The following is a 19478-nucleotide window of genomic DNA, read 5'->3' as shown; positions in this document are numbered from 1 at the left end:
CTTACGTGATATCGCCGGAGGGAAGAGGAAGCGGAGGAGGGTTTCAGTGCGGAAGTTGTTGGAGAGAGAGGAGGAGGAGAGAGGAGAAAATGGGGTGAGCTTGTCTTGAGTTTAGTTTAAAGAGGAGAGAGAGGAGGGAGAGGAGGGAGGAGGAGGAGGAGGAGGAGGAGGGAGGAGGAGGAGGAGGGAGGTGAAAAAAGGGAGGGGAAGAGGAATGGGATGGATGAAGAGAGAGTTTATGAGAGAGAGAGAGAGAGAGAGAGAGAGAGAGAGAGAGAGAGAGAGAGAGAGAGAGAGAGAGAGAGAGAGAGAGAGAGAGAGAGAGAGAAGGAGAGAGAGGGAATTTAATTTATTTCTCTTTGTTAATAAAGGGAAAAACGCACAGGTAAAAAAGAAGAGAAAGGGAGAGAGGTGAGAGAGAGAGAAGAGAGAGAGAGAGAGAGAGAGGAGAGAGAGAGCGAGAGAGAGAGAGAGAGAGAGAGAGAGAGAGAGAGAGAGAGAGGAGAGGAGAGAGAGGAGAGAGAGAGAGGAGGGGAGAGAGAAGGAGAAAGAGAGAAGGAGAGAGAGAGGGAGAGAGAAAAGGAGAGAGAGAGAGAGAGAGAGAGAGAGAGAGGAGACACACGGACAGTTCCATCTTAACTTGTGATTTATTTTATTGTACGCATCGATTTCGGGAAGAGGGAGAGAAGAAAAAATATATTGAAGTTGAAACCTGTCATTGAAGGCCCGTAGACTTTTATCCCTTCAATGCATGGGAGTGAGAGTGAGATCGAGCTACTAAAGAAAGAAAAAGACAGTCAGTATGGGAGAGAGAGATAATAAAGTAAAAAGACAGACAGATACAAACAGACAGACAGAAAGCGGAGACAGAAACTGATGAAAAAACATATAAAGAGAGAGAGAGAGAGATGATAAATAAAGGAAGAGACAAAAAGACAGACAGACAGACAGACAGACAAACGGAAACAGTAACTAAAAACTAACACGCAGACATTTATACACTATCATTTATTTTCACCGCATATATATTTTTATACAAATTTACGTTATTTTATGTGTATTTTGTATATTTATTTTCATACAAATATACACTTTTATTTGTATTTTGTTTATTTATTGGGTTGAGTGTACAGGAGCTGCCTTGTATAGGCCAACCGGCCTCTTGCAGACTCCTTACGTTCTTATGTTCTTATGTTCTTATGAAGAGAGAGAGAGAGAGAGAGAGAGAGAGAGAGAGAGAGAGAGAGAGAGAGAGAGAGAGAGAGAGAGAGAGAGAGAGAGAGAGAGACGAAAAAAAAACCCAAAAAATCGCTCATTTTCACTACAGAGAGAGAGAGAGAGAGAGAGAGAGAGAGAGAGAAATAAGATGGTGTTCGCAGTTGAATAGATTATGTCCATCGATTCCTCATCCCTACCTTTTTTCTCCTCCTTTTCCCTCCCATCTTTCTTCCCTCCCTTCCTCCATCCTCCTCCTCCCTCCCTTCCACAAAGTCTGATATATGGCCTAGCTCAGTGAAGGGGGAGCGGAGGGGAAGGGGAGGAGGAGGGAAAAAAAAAAAGGGGGGGGGGGGAGAAGAGAGAGAGAAGGGGGAAGGGAGAGAGAGGGAGAGGGAGAGAAGAGTGTTTTAGGGATAAGCTAAGGGAACTGAGGAAGATGATTTGAATTTTGAAGAAGGGAAAAGAAAGGGAGGGAAGAAGGGGGAAAGGAGAAGAAAGAAGGGGAAAGAAGGAGGAAGATGGGTAAAGAAGGAGGGAGGAATGGGAAAAAGGTGGAGGGAAGAAAGGGAAAAGACGAAGAAGGGGAAGTAGTTAGGTAGCAAAGAAGGAAGGAAGGGGAAAAGAGAGGGAGGAGAGAAGAGGGTCGAGTAAGGAAAAAAGGAAGAGAGAAGTAAAGAATAAAGAGGAGGAATGAGTATGAGGAAGAAGTGTAGAGAATGAAGAAAAGAAATAAAAAAATAGAGGAGGAAAAATGAAAGGAATATGGTGATGATGGAGGTGGAGGTGGAGGTGGAGGTGGTGGTGGAGATATTTGTGATGATGTTTACCAGATTTGTGTGCTGATTAGATGTGTGTGTGTGTGTGTGTGTGTGTGTGTGTGTGTGTGTGTGTGTGTGTGTGTGTGTGTGTGTGTGTGTGTGGTATTAATATAAACGATGTGTCTTTTATCTCGTGTTTGTTGTGGTAATGGTGGCGGTGGTGGTGATGATGATGATGATGATGTATATTTCTTCCTTTGTATGGGATGGTTGTGTAGTGGTAGTATAAGGAAGTACAGAGTGTAGTAGTGTTGTGGGATGAATAAGTAAGAATGAATGAGTGAATTTGTGTATTGTGTATAGTGGTGGTGGTGGTGGTGGTGGTGGGGGTGAGATATAGGCCGGTATTATAAGACACACGCGCTTCTCATATCAACTATTTCTAAAGGTCAAAGAGGGGATCAATCGGGTTCCAATGAGTGTTTCTTTAGGTTCACGGTACAGAGGAAGGGTCAGACTACCACCAGGGTCATAAAACTACTCCTGGAAATGTCCCAAACCCCTATGAAAGCCTTGTCAAATACGTGTTCTTGGACGACGAAATGTTTAGTAATACGGCCCATTTCAGGTGGTGGTAGTGGTAGTGGTGGTGGTGGTGGTGGTGTTCCAGGTGGTGGTAGTGCTGGTGTTATTCCAGGTGGTGGTGGTGGTGGTGGTGGTGCTGGCTACCGTCCAGACTCACCCAGCCTTGTCCTGTTCGATAGCATGTTATTGTGGGTGTTCATCTTGTTATTTTCCTCACCCCAGCCCCCACCCCCCTCACTTTCTCCCCTTTTCTCCCTCCTCCAATACCTCCTTCATTCACATCCATTATCTCTCTCTCCTTTATCTCTTCCCTCTTGTCCCTTTTCATGTGTCCTTCTTCCTCTCCTATTCCATTTCCTCCTTCATCTCTCCCACTCATCCTTCCTCTCCTCTTTTCTCTTCCTTTTCTCTCCTTTTTTTTCTTTCTTTAATCTTGTTCTGTTCCTCTCCTTCCTTTCCTCTCCCTTTTCTCTCCTTTTTTTTCTTTCTTTAATCTTGTTCTGTTCCTCTCCTTCCTTTCCTCTCCCTTTTCTCTCCTTTTTTCTTTCTTTAATCTTGTTCTGTTCTTCTCCTTCCTTTCCTCTCCCTTTTCTCTCCTGTTTTTCTTTCTTTAATCTTGTTCTGTTCTTCTCCTTCCTTTCCTCTCCCTCTCTTCTTTCTACCTTCTTTTCCTCCTCTCACTCTGTTCTCTCTTCTTCCTTTTGTCTTGTTCTTCTCCACTACCTCTTCACTTTCTCTTCCTCCTTTCCTCTCTCTCTTTTCCCATTCATCCTCTCTCTTCTTTCTCTCTTTTCTTTCTTTTGTCTTGTTCTTTGTCTTGATGGCTTAAGGAGGCATGCGGGATCTCTTCTACCCCCCCTTCCTCCTCCTCCTCCTCCTCCTCCTCCTCCTCCTCCTCCATCTTTTCTCCTTTAGTTTTTCCTCCCTTCATTCTTTCCTCTTATCCTGTCGTAGATTTCTATATTATTCTCTCTCTCTCTCTCTCTCTCTCTCTCTCTCTCTCTCTCTCTCTCTCTCTCTCTCTCTCTCTCTCTCTCTCTCTCTCTCTCTCTCTCTCTCTCTCTCTCTCTCTCTCTCTCTCTCTCTCCTTCTCTCCTCTCTCTTCCCTCTCTCTCTCTCTCTTCTCTCTCTCTCTCTCTCCTCTCCCTCTCTCCTTCTTCTTTATCTCTCTTCCTTCCTCCTTTCTCCTCCTCCTTCCTCTACTTAACCTCCTCTTCATTATCTCCTTCCTCCTCCCTCCCCCTTCAACCCCCTCCCTTCTCCTCTCTTACCCTTCAGCCAGTCCCCCTTCCTTCCTTATCATTCCCTTACACTATCTCGCCCGTTCTTCACCTTCCTTTCCCCTTCAATCCCCTTCTATATTTATTCCAGTTCCCCTTCCCCATATTTCTCCTTCTGTGATCTTTCTTTTACCTTCCTATTTCTCTTCCCATATCTATTCCTCCCTTTCCTTATCACCCTTCCTTCCCCCTTCCCTTCGAGATTAATTACAGTCCCCCTTCCTCTTATTCCTCCTATTTCTCTTCCTCTCTTCCCTATCTATTTCTCCTCGTCTTTATCATCCCTCTCTTCCTTCCTCCTCCTTCCCCTCCCCTCTTAACCTTCTCCTATAATTCCTTCCCCCTCCTGTCTCTCTCCGGCATATGACCACAGATGTTGCGCCGACTAAACGAAACTTTCCAACTTTCCCCTCTTAATCCCTTTCCACCTTCATACCTATCCTCCCCTCCCCTTATTCCTCCTTCTATCACCTTCCCCTTACTCCCTTGTTTCTCTTCTCCTATCCATTCATCCTCCTCCTCCTTATCTTCGCCCTCCCTTCCCCTTATTCCTCCTTCTATCACCTTCCCCTTACTCTCTTGTTTCTCTTCTCCTATCCATTCATCCTCCTTATCCTTATCTTCGCCCTCCCCCTTCCCCTCCCTCCCCATCCTTATCATCCCTTCCTCTTCCCCGTTTCCTTCCTCTTCCTTATCAAACCTCCGCCCACTCTTCCTTTCCTTCCCTTTCTTACCATCCCTCCTCTCCCCTCCTCCTCCCTCCCCCTTTCCTTCCTTTTCCTGTTCGTCATGCAATACCCTCCCGTCCCCCCCTTCAGTAAATCCTCTTTCCTCCCTCACCCTTCCCTCCCTCACCTCCCCACGTTACATCTATTTATCTTTCTCCCTCCCCTTCTTATCTCCCCTTCCTCCCTTCTCTTCTTCGCGTGGCAATGCAGAAGCCCCCCCCCCCTCCATCACTAAATTCTCCCCTCTCCCCCCCTCCATAACCCCTCTTGACGCATGTATCTCCCAGTTACGTAAATCCTCGCTCCACCCCCCTTCTTTAACCCCCCCCCCCCTGATAAATTACCCCTCCTCCCCCCCTTACCCCCCTTATACATGTAGCCCCCCCATCATCTTCTTTGCCCCATTCCTTCCCTGTTTCCTTTTCCCGTGTGTTATGCTGCGCCCCTCCTCTCTCCTCCCCCCCTTTATGCATGCCCACTCCTTCCTCCCCCATTTCCTTAACCCCCCATGATGTATGTACCCCCCCTCCCTCTTACCTCCTCCTCCTCCTCCCCCTCCCCCTACCCCGCAACACCGCAACACTAGGGAGCCAGCCAGCCGTGTGTTACTACTTCCTCGGCGCCGCGACCCAGATTCCGCCGCCGCCGCCTCCGCCTCCGCCTTCGCCTCCTGCAGGATATAGGGAGGAGTAGGAGCAGGAGGAGGAGGAGGGGGGAGAAATAGTTAGGAAGTGGGACAGGAAATAGAGGAGGAGGAGGAGGAGGAGGAGGATTGAAGAGAAAGGGAAGAACAAGAGGAAGGAGAAGATGGCGAGGAGAAAGAGAAAGAAGAGGAGGGAAGGAAGTAGGGCAAGAAATAATATGGGAGGAGGAAGGCAGAGAAGAACAATATGAACAAGAACAAGAAGATAAATAGGTGGATGTAGAGGAGGAGGAGGAGGAGGAGGAGGAGGAGGAGGAAGGAGATAAAAAGACGTTAGGTGAAAAAGTAAGGAAGTGGGATCCAAAATAGTGGAGGAAAAAAAGGAGGAAAGAAAAAAGACGTGAGGAGCAAGAGTTAAGAAGTGGAACAAGAAATATCGGAGGTGGAAGAGGAGGAGGAGGAGGAGGAGGAGGAGGAGGAGGAGGTAAAAAGAGTGTGGAAGTGGTGCAAGAAACAGAGGAAGAGGAGGAGGAGGAGGATTAAGAAGGAGGATGGAGAGGAGAAGGAGGAAAGGAAACTGTAGAAGAAAAGGGAAGCTGAGAAACACGGAGGAGAAGAAAAGATGAAAAAAAAAACATATAAACAGGAAGAGAGAGGAGTAAGAAGTAAAACAAGGAAGAGGAGGAGGAGGAGGAGGAGGAGAAAAAAGAAAAGAAAGAGTAGAAAGAGGAGGAAAAAGAAGATAAAACAGAGATAGAGAGGGTGGAAAACTGAGAGAATGGGGCACGAAACGGAAGGAAGAGAGTGGCGAGAGATAAAAAAAGGAACAGGAAGGAAGATAAAAAAAAGGAAAAAGAGTAGCAACGAATGAAAGGGAGAGAACGTAAAAAAAAGAAGAAGAGAGAAAAAGAAGAAGCGAAAGAAGTGACAGAAGGAAGAGTGATGAGGAAGGGTGATGACGAATGAGGGGAAGAACGAGGCCATGGGAGGAAGGGAAGGAAGAGGGGAAAAAAAAACACAGAAAGAGAAGGAAAGAAAGAAGACAAAAAGAGAATGAATTTAAACGCGAAGAAATGTTTAAAGGAAGATACACACACACACACACACACACACACACACACACACACACACACACACACACACACACACACACACCATTCTATGTATACGCGTGTGTGTGTGTGTGTGTGTGTGTGTGTGTGTGTGTGTGTGTGTGTGTAAGTTGGGTAGAGGGGGTACTAGGTCTTACATATAGTGGGTTGACTGAGTGACTGACTGGCTAACTGACTAACTGACTGACTGACTGACTGACTGACTGACTGAGTGAGTGAGTGAGTGACTGACTGGCTAACTGATTGACTGCCTGACTGACTAACTGACTGACTGGCTGACTGGCTGACTGACTGACTGACTGACTAATTGACAAACTAACTGACAGGAAAAATTATTATATCGTAAATGTGAAGTTAATTTAATGTAAAACGATTTTCATTTACGTTGATATACTACTTGAAATGTCTCTCTCCTCCTCCTCCTCCTCCTCCTCCTCCTCCTCCTCCTCCTCCTGTGCCCTCACCTGGTGGAGAAGATTGATTGTTTTAATTTAGTCCTTGCACCTTTCCACACCTGTTCGCTGGGTTCGTGGGAAGGTGTGAGTGTGTGTTTGTCAATGTGTGTTTGTCCTCCTCCTCCTCCTCCTCCTCCTCCTCCTCCTCCTCCTCCTCCTCCTCCTCCTCCTCCTTCTCCTCCTCCTCCTTCTTTCTCTTCGTCCTTGAAAACATTAAAACATAGAACACAACTTTAACCTTCAATTTTGTTTTCTCTTTTCCTTTTTTTTCATTGTTTTAATTTTTCCGACCTTCCTTTATTTCTTCCGTCCTTCCTTCCTTCCTTCCTTCCTTCCTTCCTTTCTGTCTTTCTTTCTTGCTTCTTTTCCTCCTTTCCCCCTTCCTTTCTTCCCTTCTTTCTTCCTTTCTTTATTTCTTCCTTTCTTCCTTCCTTCCCCTTCTTTTTTACCTCCTTCCATCTCTCCTCCCTTTCTTATTTCCTTCCTTCCGTCTTATCTTCCTTCTTTTCTTTCTTTCTCCTTTCCTTCCTTCTTCTTTTTCCCTTCTTTCTTTACTTCTTCCGTTCCCTCCTTTCTTTCTTTCTCACTTTCCTCTTTTCTTTCTTCTTTTTTCTTTCTTTCTCGTTTCCTTCCTTCTTCTTTTTCCCCTTCTTTCTTTACTTCTTCCTTTCCTTCCTTTCCTTTCTCTCTTTCTCACTAATTACGCTTTTCTTTCTTTTTTCTTTCTTTTCGTAGTCGTCTTTCCTCCTCCATTTTTCTTCCTTTTTGTCTCTTTCCCTTTTTTTCTCTCCCTGATTTCCTTCGTCTTCTGCATATTTTATCCTTCTCGCCTCCCACCTTTCCTTTCTCTCCTTCCTCTCTTTCTTTCTTCTATTCTTTTTTTTCGTTGAATTTATAGTCTCCTTTCTGTCCTATTCCTTCTTTCTTTATGTATTTCTCTCTTCGTTTTCATTCTTTCTTCCTCCTCTTCTTACTTTTGTCCATCTTCCTCTTCTTCTCCCTCTTTTGTTTCTTTGTTCTTTCCTCTACACTTTCTACTTCCTTTCTTTGTTTTGTTTTTGTGTTTTTCCTGTCTTCTTCCTACCTCTATCCTCCTCCTCCTCCTCCTCCTCCTCCCCATCATCATCACAAATTACTGCTTCCTTCTTCGTTACTTCTTCCTATCCTTCCTCCTCTTCTTCCTTCCTGAGAAAAACTACTACTACTACTACTACTACTACTACTACTACTACTATTACTACTATCAAGGCTACCTCCTCCTCCTCCTCCTCCTTATCATCATCATCATCATCTTCCTCATCTTCGTTCTCTTCCTCACAGATTTTTCCTCTCTCTTTTTTCCTCATTATCTCCGTCCTTGGTTAATTTTCCATCTCTTCCTCCTTGCCCCCTTTCGTTTCTTCCTTCCTCCCTTCCTTCCTTCCTTCCTCTCTCTCTCTCTCTCTCTCTCTCTCTCTCTCTCTCTCTCTCTCTCTCTCTCTCTCTCTCTCTCTCTCTCTCTCTCTCTCTCTCTCTCTCTCTCTCTCTCTCTCTCTCTCTCTCTCACCACCACCACCACCTCCACCACAACCACCTCCACCTCCTCTATTACCCATACCACCACCGCCACTACCACCCCCCATACTACCACAACTATCACCACCCACCACCATGACCATAACCCCCACCATCAACATCAACATCACCACCACCATGACCATAATCCCCACCATCACCATCTTCATCATTACCACGCCTATTACCATCAACACCACATACCACCACTATCACCATTACCACCACAATTGTTACCACCACCACCACCTAACCTAACCTAACCTCAAAACTAATCTAACCTAACCTAACCTAACCTCCAAACTAACCTAACCTAACCTAACCTAACCTAACCTAACCTAACCACTACCACTACTACGCTATCACCACCTCCACCGTTTCTGTCACACCACATCACCATTTATCATCACCGCCACCACCATCATCATCACCACCACCACCAAGGCCTGTAAGCAGCCTCCGTATCCACAGAAGTCAGATTTCTCATGTTATTATTTTTTTCTCTCAGTGTTGTTCTGCTCTGGTTGTGTTGCGTTGCGGAAGAGAAAAGTTAAAGAATGTAATACAAGTTTTATTCTTTTTTTGTGTGTGTGTTGTGTTGTGTTGTCCGGTTAGGGATTGTGTTTTTTATGATTATTTCTACGATATATTTGTTTTTACATCAAAGGAGTCAGTTCAAGGGCATAAAAAAAGGACACAAATATGAAGAAAAAAAAGGCCGCTACTCACTGCTCCTTTTTTGTTACTGTTTTGCTACTCGTTTTCCTACTCTTTTTTTTGGTACCTGTTTTCCTACTTCTTTTTACTTACTTTTTGCTGGGCCTCACTTTTTCTCTTACTTTATTTTTTTCCTTACTGTCTTATTTACTATTTGTTTTCTCATGCGACATTGTGTTAGTAGAGTTTTTATTTTTATTCGAAGTTCAGGAATCCTGAACTGAACTGAACTGAAGATTTAGAATTATTGTGTGTAGTGATTATGAAGAGCACCATCACCACCACCATCACCACCAGCAATAATAGTAACAAGAGCATAAAAAAACGATAAGACAGTGCAGTAACGGTAACCACACACACACACACACACACACACACACACACACACACACACACACTGAGACACCTGACCTTCAATAGCAGCAACAAGACTTACCACACACACACTCAACAAAAACTGGTCACCTAAAATGCTGGCAACAATCAATCCCTACTACTACTACTACTACTACTACTACTACCGGCTCGTCTCACCTTTACCTGTCTGCTACCTGTGTGATTTAAAGGTGCACCGCGACAGTACTAAAAAAAAAAAAATGACATTAAAATACCAAGGGACGACCTCCACCTGTGAGTCTTAATTGCTTCCTCCCGCCCGACTCGCCCCAGGTAGTCTTTTTTTTCCTTTTTTTATTGGCAAGTCATCCGCGTAGTCAGGTGTAGTACTTCCAGGTGTGTAGTGTGAGAGTGTGATACCTTGCTGTAGTTTGAGGTGAGATGATGTTGCTTTATATATTTTCGTCTTTATATGTTTACTTCCTTTCTATCTGCTTCTTTTTGTATGTTAGTCTGTATCTATGTCTGTATCTATTTCCTTTTGGCTTTTTTCTCTATGACTTTTCTCTTTATCTATCTCTATCTATCTGTTCCTTTATGTTACGTAGAAATGGTAGGTCCGTGTTCAGGAGGAGGAGGAGGAAGAGGAGAAGGAAAAGGAAAAGGAGTAGACGGAAGAGGAAGAGGAAGACAAGAAGGTGAGGGAGGATGAGCAAGAGGAGGCGGGAAAAGACTAGGAGTATGAAGAAGAAAAGGAGCTGAAGGAGGGGGAGAAAAAGAGGAGGAAGTGAACTAGGAGGTGGAGGAGGTGGAGGAGGAGGAGGAAGAGGAGGATATACATGACAGGAGTGCTTCAGCAATGTTTATACTCCTGGCGTGCTCAGACCAACGCCGTCCATTGGTGTTACGTATTACACACACACACACACACACACACACACGTTGCTGTTGTTGTTGTCGTCGCCGTTGTTGTTGTTGTTGCAGCCTTCAGTTCCAAAGTTGCATAATATAACTTTTTTAGGCTAAAGGTGAACGACGCCGCGCCATTAGTCTGTTTGTTTGTTTGTTTGTCTGCTCTCTCTCTCTCTCTCTCTCTCTCTCTCTCTCTCTCTCTCTCTCTCTCTCTCTCTCTCTCAAACCTTTTGTGGAGAAACTCAATTTATCTCGTACGGTAACTTTTTTCTCCCTCTCCATCTTGGGACATTTTCTTTTCTTTCTCTCTCTCTCAAGGCACATCAGGAACCTAAATTAACCTTTTGTAAGTTTTTGGTGCTGGGCTTGTCGATCATTTTCTTTATTATATATATTTGACTGTGTTTCCTTAATATTTTTTCCTCTTCTCCTTTTGGTGGAAATGTAAAAAAAAAAGATCATTTGTTTTTGCCTCTTCTAATGCTTTCCTTTTTTTCTTTTTTCTTTTTTAGCTTCCATAGCTCTTTTTGTTTTGTTTTTGTTTACTTATGATGTAACACAAATTTTAAATATCAGGTTTAAAGTGTGTTCCCTTCATGCTGTTTTTTCCTTCTCTTTTGGGTAGAAATGTAAAAAAAAAGGATGACTAATTTTTGCTTCTCTTCTCTGTATGTTGTTGTTTTTTAAGTCTCCCTCGCACTTTTTTATAACAAATTTTAACTATCAGGTCGAAAGTACGTTCCCTTAATACTGTTTATTTTTCCTCCTCTTTTGGGTGGAAATGTTAAAAAAAGGATAATTTGTTTTTGCTTCTCTTCTATATATGTTCTTTTAGCCTCCACAGCACTCGTTTTTGTTTTCTTTTGATGTAACACAAATTTGAACTATCAGGTTTGAAGTGTGTTCCCATAATGCTGTTTTTTCTTCTCTTTTTGGTGGAAGTGTTAAAAAAAAAGGATAATTAGTATTCTCTTCTATGTATGTTTTTTTTTTTTTTTTAGTCTTCCTTGCACTCTTTTTTTTTTCTTTTTTATATAACACAAATTTGAACTATCAGGTTTAAAGTGTGTTCCCTTTGTACCGTTTTTTTCCTTCTTTTTTTGGGTAGAAATGTAAATAAAAAAAGATAATTAGTTTTTGCTTCTCTTCTATATATATTTTTTAGTCTCCACAGCACTTGATTTTTTTTTTTTTTTTATGTAACAAATTTGAACTATCAGGTTTAGAGTGTTCCCATAATGTTGTTTTTTCCTCCTCTTCTAGGGTGGAAACGTTAACCGAATAATGATTGTTTTTCACTTCTACATATTTTTTCCTTGGCTCCCATAGGCCTTGTTTCGTGTCCCTTTGATGTAACTGGAACTTTGATATTTTTCTAAATCTATTTTTTTCTCTTTTTTTTTACCTCTTTTGGATGGAAACGTTGAAAGAATACTTTTTTTCACTTTGTATGTTTTTTTTTCTTAACTTCCATAGGCCTTGTTTCGTGTCCCTTTGATGTAACAGAAATCTTGATATGTTTTTAGATTTTTCATCTTATTTTTTACCTCTTTTGGATGGAAACGTTGAAAGAATGCTTATTTTCACTTTGTATGTTTTTTTCTTAACTTCCATAGGCCTTGTTTCGTGTCCCTTTGATGTAACAGAAATCTTGATATGTTTTTAGATTTTTTCCTCTTATTTTTTACCTCTTGGATGGAAACGTTGAAAGAATAATCTGTTCTCACTTATGTATGTTTTTTCTTTTTCTATTCTTAACTTCCACAGGCCTTGTTTCGTGTCCCTTTAACGTAAAAGGAATTTTTATATTTTTCTAGATTTATGTTTTTTTTTTCCTCTCATTTTTTTACCTCTTGGATGGAAACGTTGAAAGAATAATTTGTTTTCACTTATGTATGATTTTTCTATTCTTAACTTCCATAGGCCTTGTTTCGTGTCCCTTTAATGTAACAGGAATTTTGATATATTTTTAGATTTATGTTTTTTCCTCTTAATTTCATCTCTTTTGGATGGAAACGATGAAAGAATAATTTGTTTTCACTTATATATGTTTTTTTCTTTTTATTTTCTCAACTTCTATAGGCCTTGTTTCGTGTCCCTTTGATGTAACAGGAATGAGAGAGAGAGAGAGAGAGAGAGAGAGTAGAGTAGAGTAGAGTAGAGTAGAGTAGAGTAGAGTAGAGTAGAGTAGAGTAGAGTAGAGTAGAGTAGAGTAGAGTAGAGTAGAGTAGAGTAGAGTAGAGTAGAGTAGAGTAGAGTAGAGTAGAGTAGAGTAGAGAATAAAGAGAAACAGCAGGCCTCGATAAGGAGAACATATACCCCTTGATTAGGTTCACATGTCCTGTATCCTGATGACGTATGATGGGGGAAGAAAAAAAGGAGAAAGTGAGAAATGAGAGGAAAGTGATCGTGTTGCTGGAGGAAGAAGGTGAGGGCGGTGATGGGGGGCGGAACAGCTGGTTACCACAGGAGAGAATATTCAATAGGTAATGAATTTAGCACCTGTTCTCTGTTCTGATGTAAGATGGAGGAAAAAAATTGAGACGGAAAGAGTGGGAGAATGCGCGTAGTGGAGGAATGAAGAGGGAGGAACCAGTAGTCTTTTATAAGGGAGGATATGAAGCAGGTAATTAAATAGCAACTGTTCTGTTATTATGATGTACTGATGTAAGAGTGAGGAAAATTTGAGACGGAAAGAGTGGGAGAATGCGGGTAGTGGAGGAAGGAAGAGGGAGGAACTCGTAGTCTTTTGTAAGGGAGAATATGAAGCAGGTAATTAAATAGCAACTGTTCTGTTCTTATGATGTACTGATGTAAGAGTGAGGAAAATTTGAGACGGAAAGAGTGGGAGGATGCGCGTCGTGGAGGAATGAAGAGGGAGGAACTAGTAGTCTTTTGTAAGGGAGAATATGCAGCAGGTAATTAAATAGCAACTGTTCTGTTCTAATGATGTACTGATGTAAGAGTGAGGAAAATTTGAGACGGAAAGAGTGGGATAATGCGCGTCGTGGAGGAATGAAGAGGGAGGAACTAGTAGTCTTTTGTAAGGGAGAATATGCAGCAGGTAATTAAATAGCAAATGTTCTGTTCTAATGATGTATGTACGAAAAAGAAAAAAATAATCGGGAAAAGAGAAGTGATCATGTGTGTAGTGAAGGAAAGTAGAAGAAGAAAGGAGAGTAACTTAGCAAGTGATTAACAAGAACAACAACAACAACAAAAAATCGTTCCTGCTCTTTTATTTTGGTGACGTATGAAAAAAAAAAAAGAGAAAGTTGAAGAGTGAGAAAGCATGTACGTAGCGAAGGAAAGGAAAGAAAGGAAAAGGTTTGAATACTAAGCAGCTGACAAAAATGCCCTTGTTCTTTATCTTTGTAACATATGAAGAAAAAAAATGGGAGAGGGAAAGGAAAAGGAGAGTAAGCATATGTGTAATGAAGGAAAGAAAATGGAATAACATGAAAAGTAAACAAAAAAAGTGCTAAGAAGGCTAAAAAAAAAAAAGAAAACATTAGAAGAGAGGCAAAAACAAATGATCCTTTTTTTACATTTCCACCAAAAAGAGAAGAGGAAAAAATATTAAGAAAACACACTCAAATATATATATATAAAAAAGAAAAATATTTAGGGGGAAACACATAGCTGGTAATATAGTTCTTGCGTCTTTTTATAACTTGGTAACTGATAAAGGAAACAAAAAAGAAGAAAAAAATAGAAAAAAGAGTGAGTACGTGTGTAATAAAGGAAAGAAAATGGAGCAACTAACATACAAGCGCTTCAATAGACACCAGACTCCTTCAATAACGAGGACATTTGTCGGGCTGATTAAGAGCTTGTTGTGTGTGTGTGTGTGTGTGTGTGTGTGTGTGTGTGTGTGTGTGTGTGTGTGTGTGTGTGTGTGTGTGTGTGTCGGTATTGTGAGGCGAAGATAGACGTGAATGGGCGCCGTTTGTTGTGACGAGACGGAGATCAAAGGACGCAGGGGACCATTATTACCAAGTCTAGGAGAGGCGATGAAAGGCTGGAGTTGTCTTGAAAGGTGTGTTTGTGCGTCTGAAGGAAGGAAGCGTCTGACTGTGATGATTGGACCTGGGTAGACGGGAAGGTTGAGTACGAGAATAGAAGGTAAGGATCGATGAAAGGAAAAGAAAATAGGTGAAGGGAAGATGGTAATTGATTGACTAGACTTGTTAAGGTATGTAAGGGAAAGAGAATGGGATAAAGGGAAGATGATAACGGAGTAATTGGACCTGGGTAGACGGGAAGGTTGAGTACGAGAATAGAAAAGTAAGAAATGATGAAAGGAAAATAAGTTGGTAAGAGGAAGAAGGTAATTGATTGACGACTTGTTAAGGTATGTAAGGGAAAGAGAATGGGATAAAGGGAAGATGATAACGGATAAAGGAAGAAGTAAGGGAAGGGAAAGAAAAAGAGGTAAGCCAAAGAAAATAACGGATTGACTAGACTAGACCTGTTGAGATATGAAGAAAAGGACATGTGGAGAGTGAAAAAAAATAATTGAGGGTGTCTAGAATGATGGAAAGGAGGGGTGAAAGCAATTTAAAATCCCTTGACGTTGAAATGCATGAAGTGTTTGCCGACAGGAAGCCTCGAAGAGATGACTGACCACTGTAACACACACACACACACACACACACACACACACACACACACACGAAGGGAGCGATGACTGACCCCCCGAAAATGATAACACACACACACACACACACACACACACACACACACACACACACACACAGGGGGGGGGGGGGTCGAAGGTGCGTCCCGCTACAAGGATACGAAAGGGCAACCAACTGCACGCGACAGGAAGTGGATGGTGGTGGTGTGATGGTGGTGGTGGTGGTGGTGGTGAGGACGGACACACCGTTTAGTATACTTTCCTTGGGGGCTTTCACACCTGTCTGTCTTGTCTCCTTCCTTACCTGGGGGTTCGCGATTTACCTGGACAGTGAAAGGAAAGGAGTTGTGAAGGGATGAAGAGAGCGTGGGGGGAAGGGGGAGGAGGTGTTGTGTGTGTGTGTGTGTGTGTGTGTGTGTGTGTGTGTGTGTGTGTGTGTGTGTGTGTGTGTGTGTGTGTGTCACCTGATGCATATAAAGGTGTTGTTTTTATCATTATAGTCGTTAATCATCTCCATCAACACAACAACAATAATAATAATAATAATAATAATAATAATAATAATAATAATAATAATAATAATAATACCACCACCACCACCACCACCAACACCAACAACAACAACAACAACGACAACAACAACACACCACTACCTCCTCGTCCACTTCCACCTCTTCTTCAATCATCCTTTTCCTGATTCTCCTCTTCCACTACCTGCTCATTTCCCTGTCCTCCTCTTCCTTTTCTTCCTCTTCCTCCACCAACCCGATCATTACCACCACCACCACCACCACCACCACCACCAATATTTATTACCCGGATTAGCTCAAAACAGATGGGCTGATATGTTCGTCACGTTCGACAACTCGCTTTAGAAGACTGACTGTTCCAATAATATTTTCCATTAGCCAACACGTTCTGGACTGGTCGGGGCGTATCCTTCCTCACCCCCCCCCCCTTCCCCTTTATCTAATCCTCCCTGTTTTTGTCTTTTCTTCCCTTTTCTACCTCTTTTTAGCAATTATTTTCTCTATTTATTTACTTTTCTTCCCTTTCCTACCTTTCTTATTCCTTTTCTCTCCTTTTCTCTTTCTATCCAGCATTTTTTTCTCATTCTATTTTAGCAATCTTCTTTTTCTCCTTTCTTCCCTTTCCTCTCTCTCTCTCTCTCTCTCTCTCTCTCTCTCTCTCTCTCTCTCTCTCTCTCTCTCTCTCTCTCTCTCTCTCTCTCTCTCTCTCTCTCTCTTTTTCTTTGTTTTCCCTCTGTTTTTTCTCTCAGACAAACCCTCACCTGTTTTTAGCTTTCCCATTCTTCCCTCTTTTCCTATCAATCTCATTTTAGCAATTTTTTTACGTTAATCCCTAAAAATCCTTCTTTTCTCTTTTTTCTTCTGTGATCAATCCTCCCTGTTTTTCTACTTTTTTTTTAGGTCTTTTTCCTTTTCTATTCTGCAATTCTTTCTCATTCATAATTCTTCCTTTCTCTCATAATTTTTCCTTTTTTCCTTACTTTTCTTCCTATTCTCTCCTTTCCTCTCCTTTCCTCCTTTAATTATTTATTCCATTATATTCTTGCATCATTTTTGTTTTCTTCTTTCTCCTTTCTTTCCTCTCTATACCATCCTGTGCTTCTTCCTCCCTTCCTCCATCGCTTATTCGTTCTTTTTCCCTCCTCCCACCTCCCACCCTTTCTCCTTTCATTCCACCCTTCCTCTGCCTTTTCCCTTCTAATTATTTTCTCTTCTCTCCCTCCCTACTCTTCCTTTATTATTTATACTCTGACAACTCTCCCTGTTTCCTCTCCACGCCCTTCCTCCTCTCCCTTTTCCCTCCCTTCATTCATATTTTCCCTCACACTTTCTCCTTGTTTCCTCTTCCACTTCCTACCATTCCACCTCTTTCACTCTCCTTCTTTCCTTCCACCATCTATCCTTTTCTCTACAGTTTCTCCCTTTCTGTTTCCTATTCCAATCCCTACCTTACATCTCTTTCCTTTTCCTTTCTTTCTTCCTTCCTTCCTTCCTTTTTTCCTTCCTTTTTTCCTTCCTTCCTTCCTTTTTTCCTTCCTTTTCTTTTTTCCTTCCTTCATTCCTTCATTCATTCATTACTTCTCTATTACTCTCCCCTTCTCTTTTTTACCACTCCATCTTTTACCCTTACCTTCCTTCCTTTCTTTCTTCCTTCCTTCCTGCCCTCTCTCTCCCCTCTCCGCACTTCCTCCCTCTCTCCTTCCTTCCTTCCTTCTTTTTGTGATTTCCCCTCTCACTCCATACAACTCAACCCCCCCCCCCCCCTTCTTTCTCTCTCTCTCTCTCTCCTTTTTATTCTTTCCCTCCTCGCCTCCCCCCTACACTTGCCCCACCTGGAAGCACCGGAAGCGGGGTGGGGGTGGGGGAGGCACCGAAGAACACCTGAATTAGAGAGAGATTGATTTATCGATAGAAAAGGTTTGTTCGCCATCAGAAGAGAAAAACTATTATCTCTCTCTCTCTCTGTCTCTCTCTCTCTCTCTCTCTCTCTCTCTCTCTCTCTCTCTCTCTCTCTCTCTCTCTCTCTCTCTCTCTCTCTCTCTCTTCCCCCATCATTTTCATTCCTCCCTTTCTCCTCCTCCCTTTCCCTCTCTCTGCCTCTTACTGCCACTTATCTCTCCCTCCCTCTCCCTCCCTATCTTCGTTCTCCTCCTCCCTTCCTCTCCCACAATTTCCCTTCCTCCCTTTCCCTTTCTCTTCCCTCCCGCTGTCTAGCTCTCCAAACCTCTTATCTCCCCCCTTACCCCCCGCTCTTCCCCCTCCCCCTCCCCCTCTCCCCTCCTCTCTCTCTAACCCACACGATCACGCGCACACAAAAAACCGGAAGAGCCAAGAGTCATTTTGTTATTGTAGACGTGAAAGTGGTGAGAGGAGGGGAGGGGGAGGGGAGGAGAGAGGGGGAAAGGGCAGATCAGAAGTGGAGAGGAGAGTGGAGGGGGAAGGGAGTAGATGGGGGAATGAGGAGAGGGGGAAGTGGAGAGGAGAGGGTAGGAAGAGGGGTGAAGGAGGGAGTGAGGGGAGCCTAAAAAAAGAAAAAGAGGATTTGAAAGTGAAGGATGGCAGGGTATGGTCGAGGCTGTTATGGTCGAGGCTGTTATGGTCGGAATGGGAAGATAAAAAGGAGGCCGTCGGTTGTGGTGGTGGTAGGATTTTTTTTTTCATTTTATTTATATATTTATTAATTTATTTTTTAGTTGTATACGAGGTCGGAATATAACTCGACTTCTTATGGGTAGATTTTGTTTATGCATTGATGTTGTTGTGTTTGATGGTGGTGATGTTGGTTGTGAATTTGTTGTTGTTTTTGTTGTAATACTTTAGGTCGAAAAATGACGTTGTAATACTTTAGGTCGAAAAATGACGACTTTTTATGAACGATGGAATAGAATAGAAATTGTGTGAAAAGTGAGGGAGAGCATCCGTAGCAGAGAAAAATAATGTGAAATGCTTTTTTTTTCGTTAATTTCTTTCTGTATTGTTTGGTGTGGTAGATTTTTTCCCTACGATGCACAGTAGTCTTATTTTCGTTGTTTCAAAGTATTTTATCTGTATTGTTACTTGCGGGAGAGAGGAAGGTTTTATTTTATTTTTCAAAATGTCATCTATATTAGTACTTGCTTTTCTTTTGTCTTTCTTTTTTTTTTAGGGCGGGGAGGGGGTGTTTCTTTGATAATGTTATGTAATATGCATTAATATCAGTGTCTTTTATTTAATTTTTATTACTTTCACTTTTCTGTTTGTTTGTTTACTGTTTTGTTCGTTAGAGGGGTGTAACTTTTTCCGTTAAAAATTCTGGTTATTAGTTTTGTTTTATTATTACCATTATTATTATTATCATCATCATCATCATCATCATCATCATTATTATTATTATTATCATCATCATCATCATCATCATCATTTCAACATTGAGAGTAAATTTCTTCTTTGACTGTATACAAAGAGGAGTCGTGACAAAAAAAAAAAGGAGTGATCGGAAGATATTGATTTTATTACAGTTGTTTATTTCACACCTTCATCCTTGTCTCCACTAACCCTACCTTCCCTCCCTCCCCGTCAGATGGGCGCGGGCGTGCGTGTGGAGGTGGTGCTGCTGGACGCCCGCCGCCTCGAGGTGCACGTGGGGCCGCGGCTGCTGGTCCAGGAGCTGCTGGCCATGGTCGCGTCTCACTTCACGCTGAGGGAGCACCAGTACTTCTCCCTGGCGCACCTCGACTCAACGTAAGTTTTGCCTTCATATCATCAGTCACTCCTTGGAACTGTTCTTTGGTTCGTCGTCTAACTTCTCACTCCTGCATAACTTTCCTTGACCTCATTTTCTTTCTGAGTTCTATGTTTTCCTTCCCATCGGTCCTTTTTCTCTATTCTTTCTGGCAGTCTATATTTTTTTTTCATTGACTATTCCTTTTCTTTCCAGCTTTCCTTGGAACTGTTCTTTGGTTCGTCGTCTCACTTCTCAATAGTGTATAACTTTTCTTAACCTTATTTTCTTTCTGAGTTCTATGTTTTCCT

The 19478-nt window shown here is 42.3% G+C and overlaps 1 protein-coding gene across 4 annotated transcripts in view; it reads left to right on the top strand.

Annotated features, from left to right (window-relative positions):
- LOC126995540 (FERM domain-containing protein 4A-like) overlaps positions 1 to 19478 on the top strand; it is a 124579-nt gene that overhangs the window by 75251 nt on the left and 29850 nt on the right. For all 4 annotated transcript variants that reach the window (XM_050855176.1, XM_050855177.1, XM_050855174.1 and 1 more), the window contains one exon: positions 19027 to 19187. In XM_050855176.1, coding sequence (XP_050711133.1) covers positions 19027 to 19187 — 161 coding nt within the window. The remainder of the gene's footprint in view (positions 1 to 19026; positions 19188 to 19478) is intronic.

The sequence above is a fragment of the Eriocheir sinensis genome, chromosome 8 (genome assembly GCF_024679095.1).
Source record: "Eriocheir sinensis breed Jianghai 21 chromosome 8, ASM2467909v1, whole genome shotgun sequence".
In the NCBI taxonomy this organism is placed as follows: Eukaryota; Metazoa; Arthropoda; class Malacostraca; order Decapoda; family Varunidae; genus Eriocheir; species Eriocheir sinensis.
Note: the sequence above shows the minus strand (reverse complement) of the source record. Positions and strands in the feature narration are given on the sequence as shown.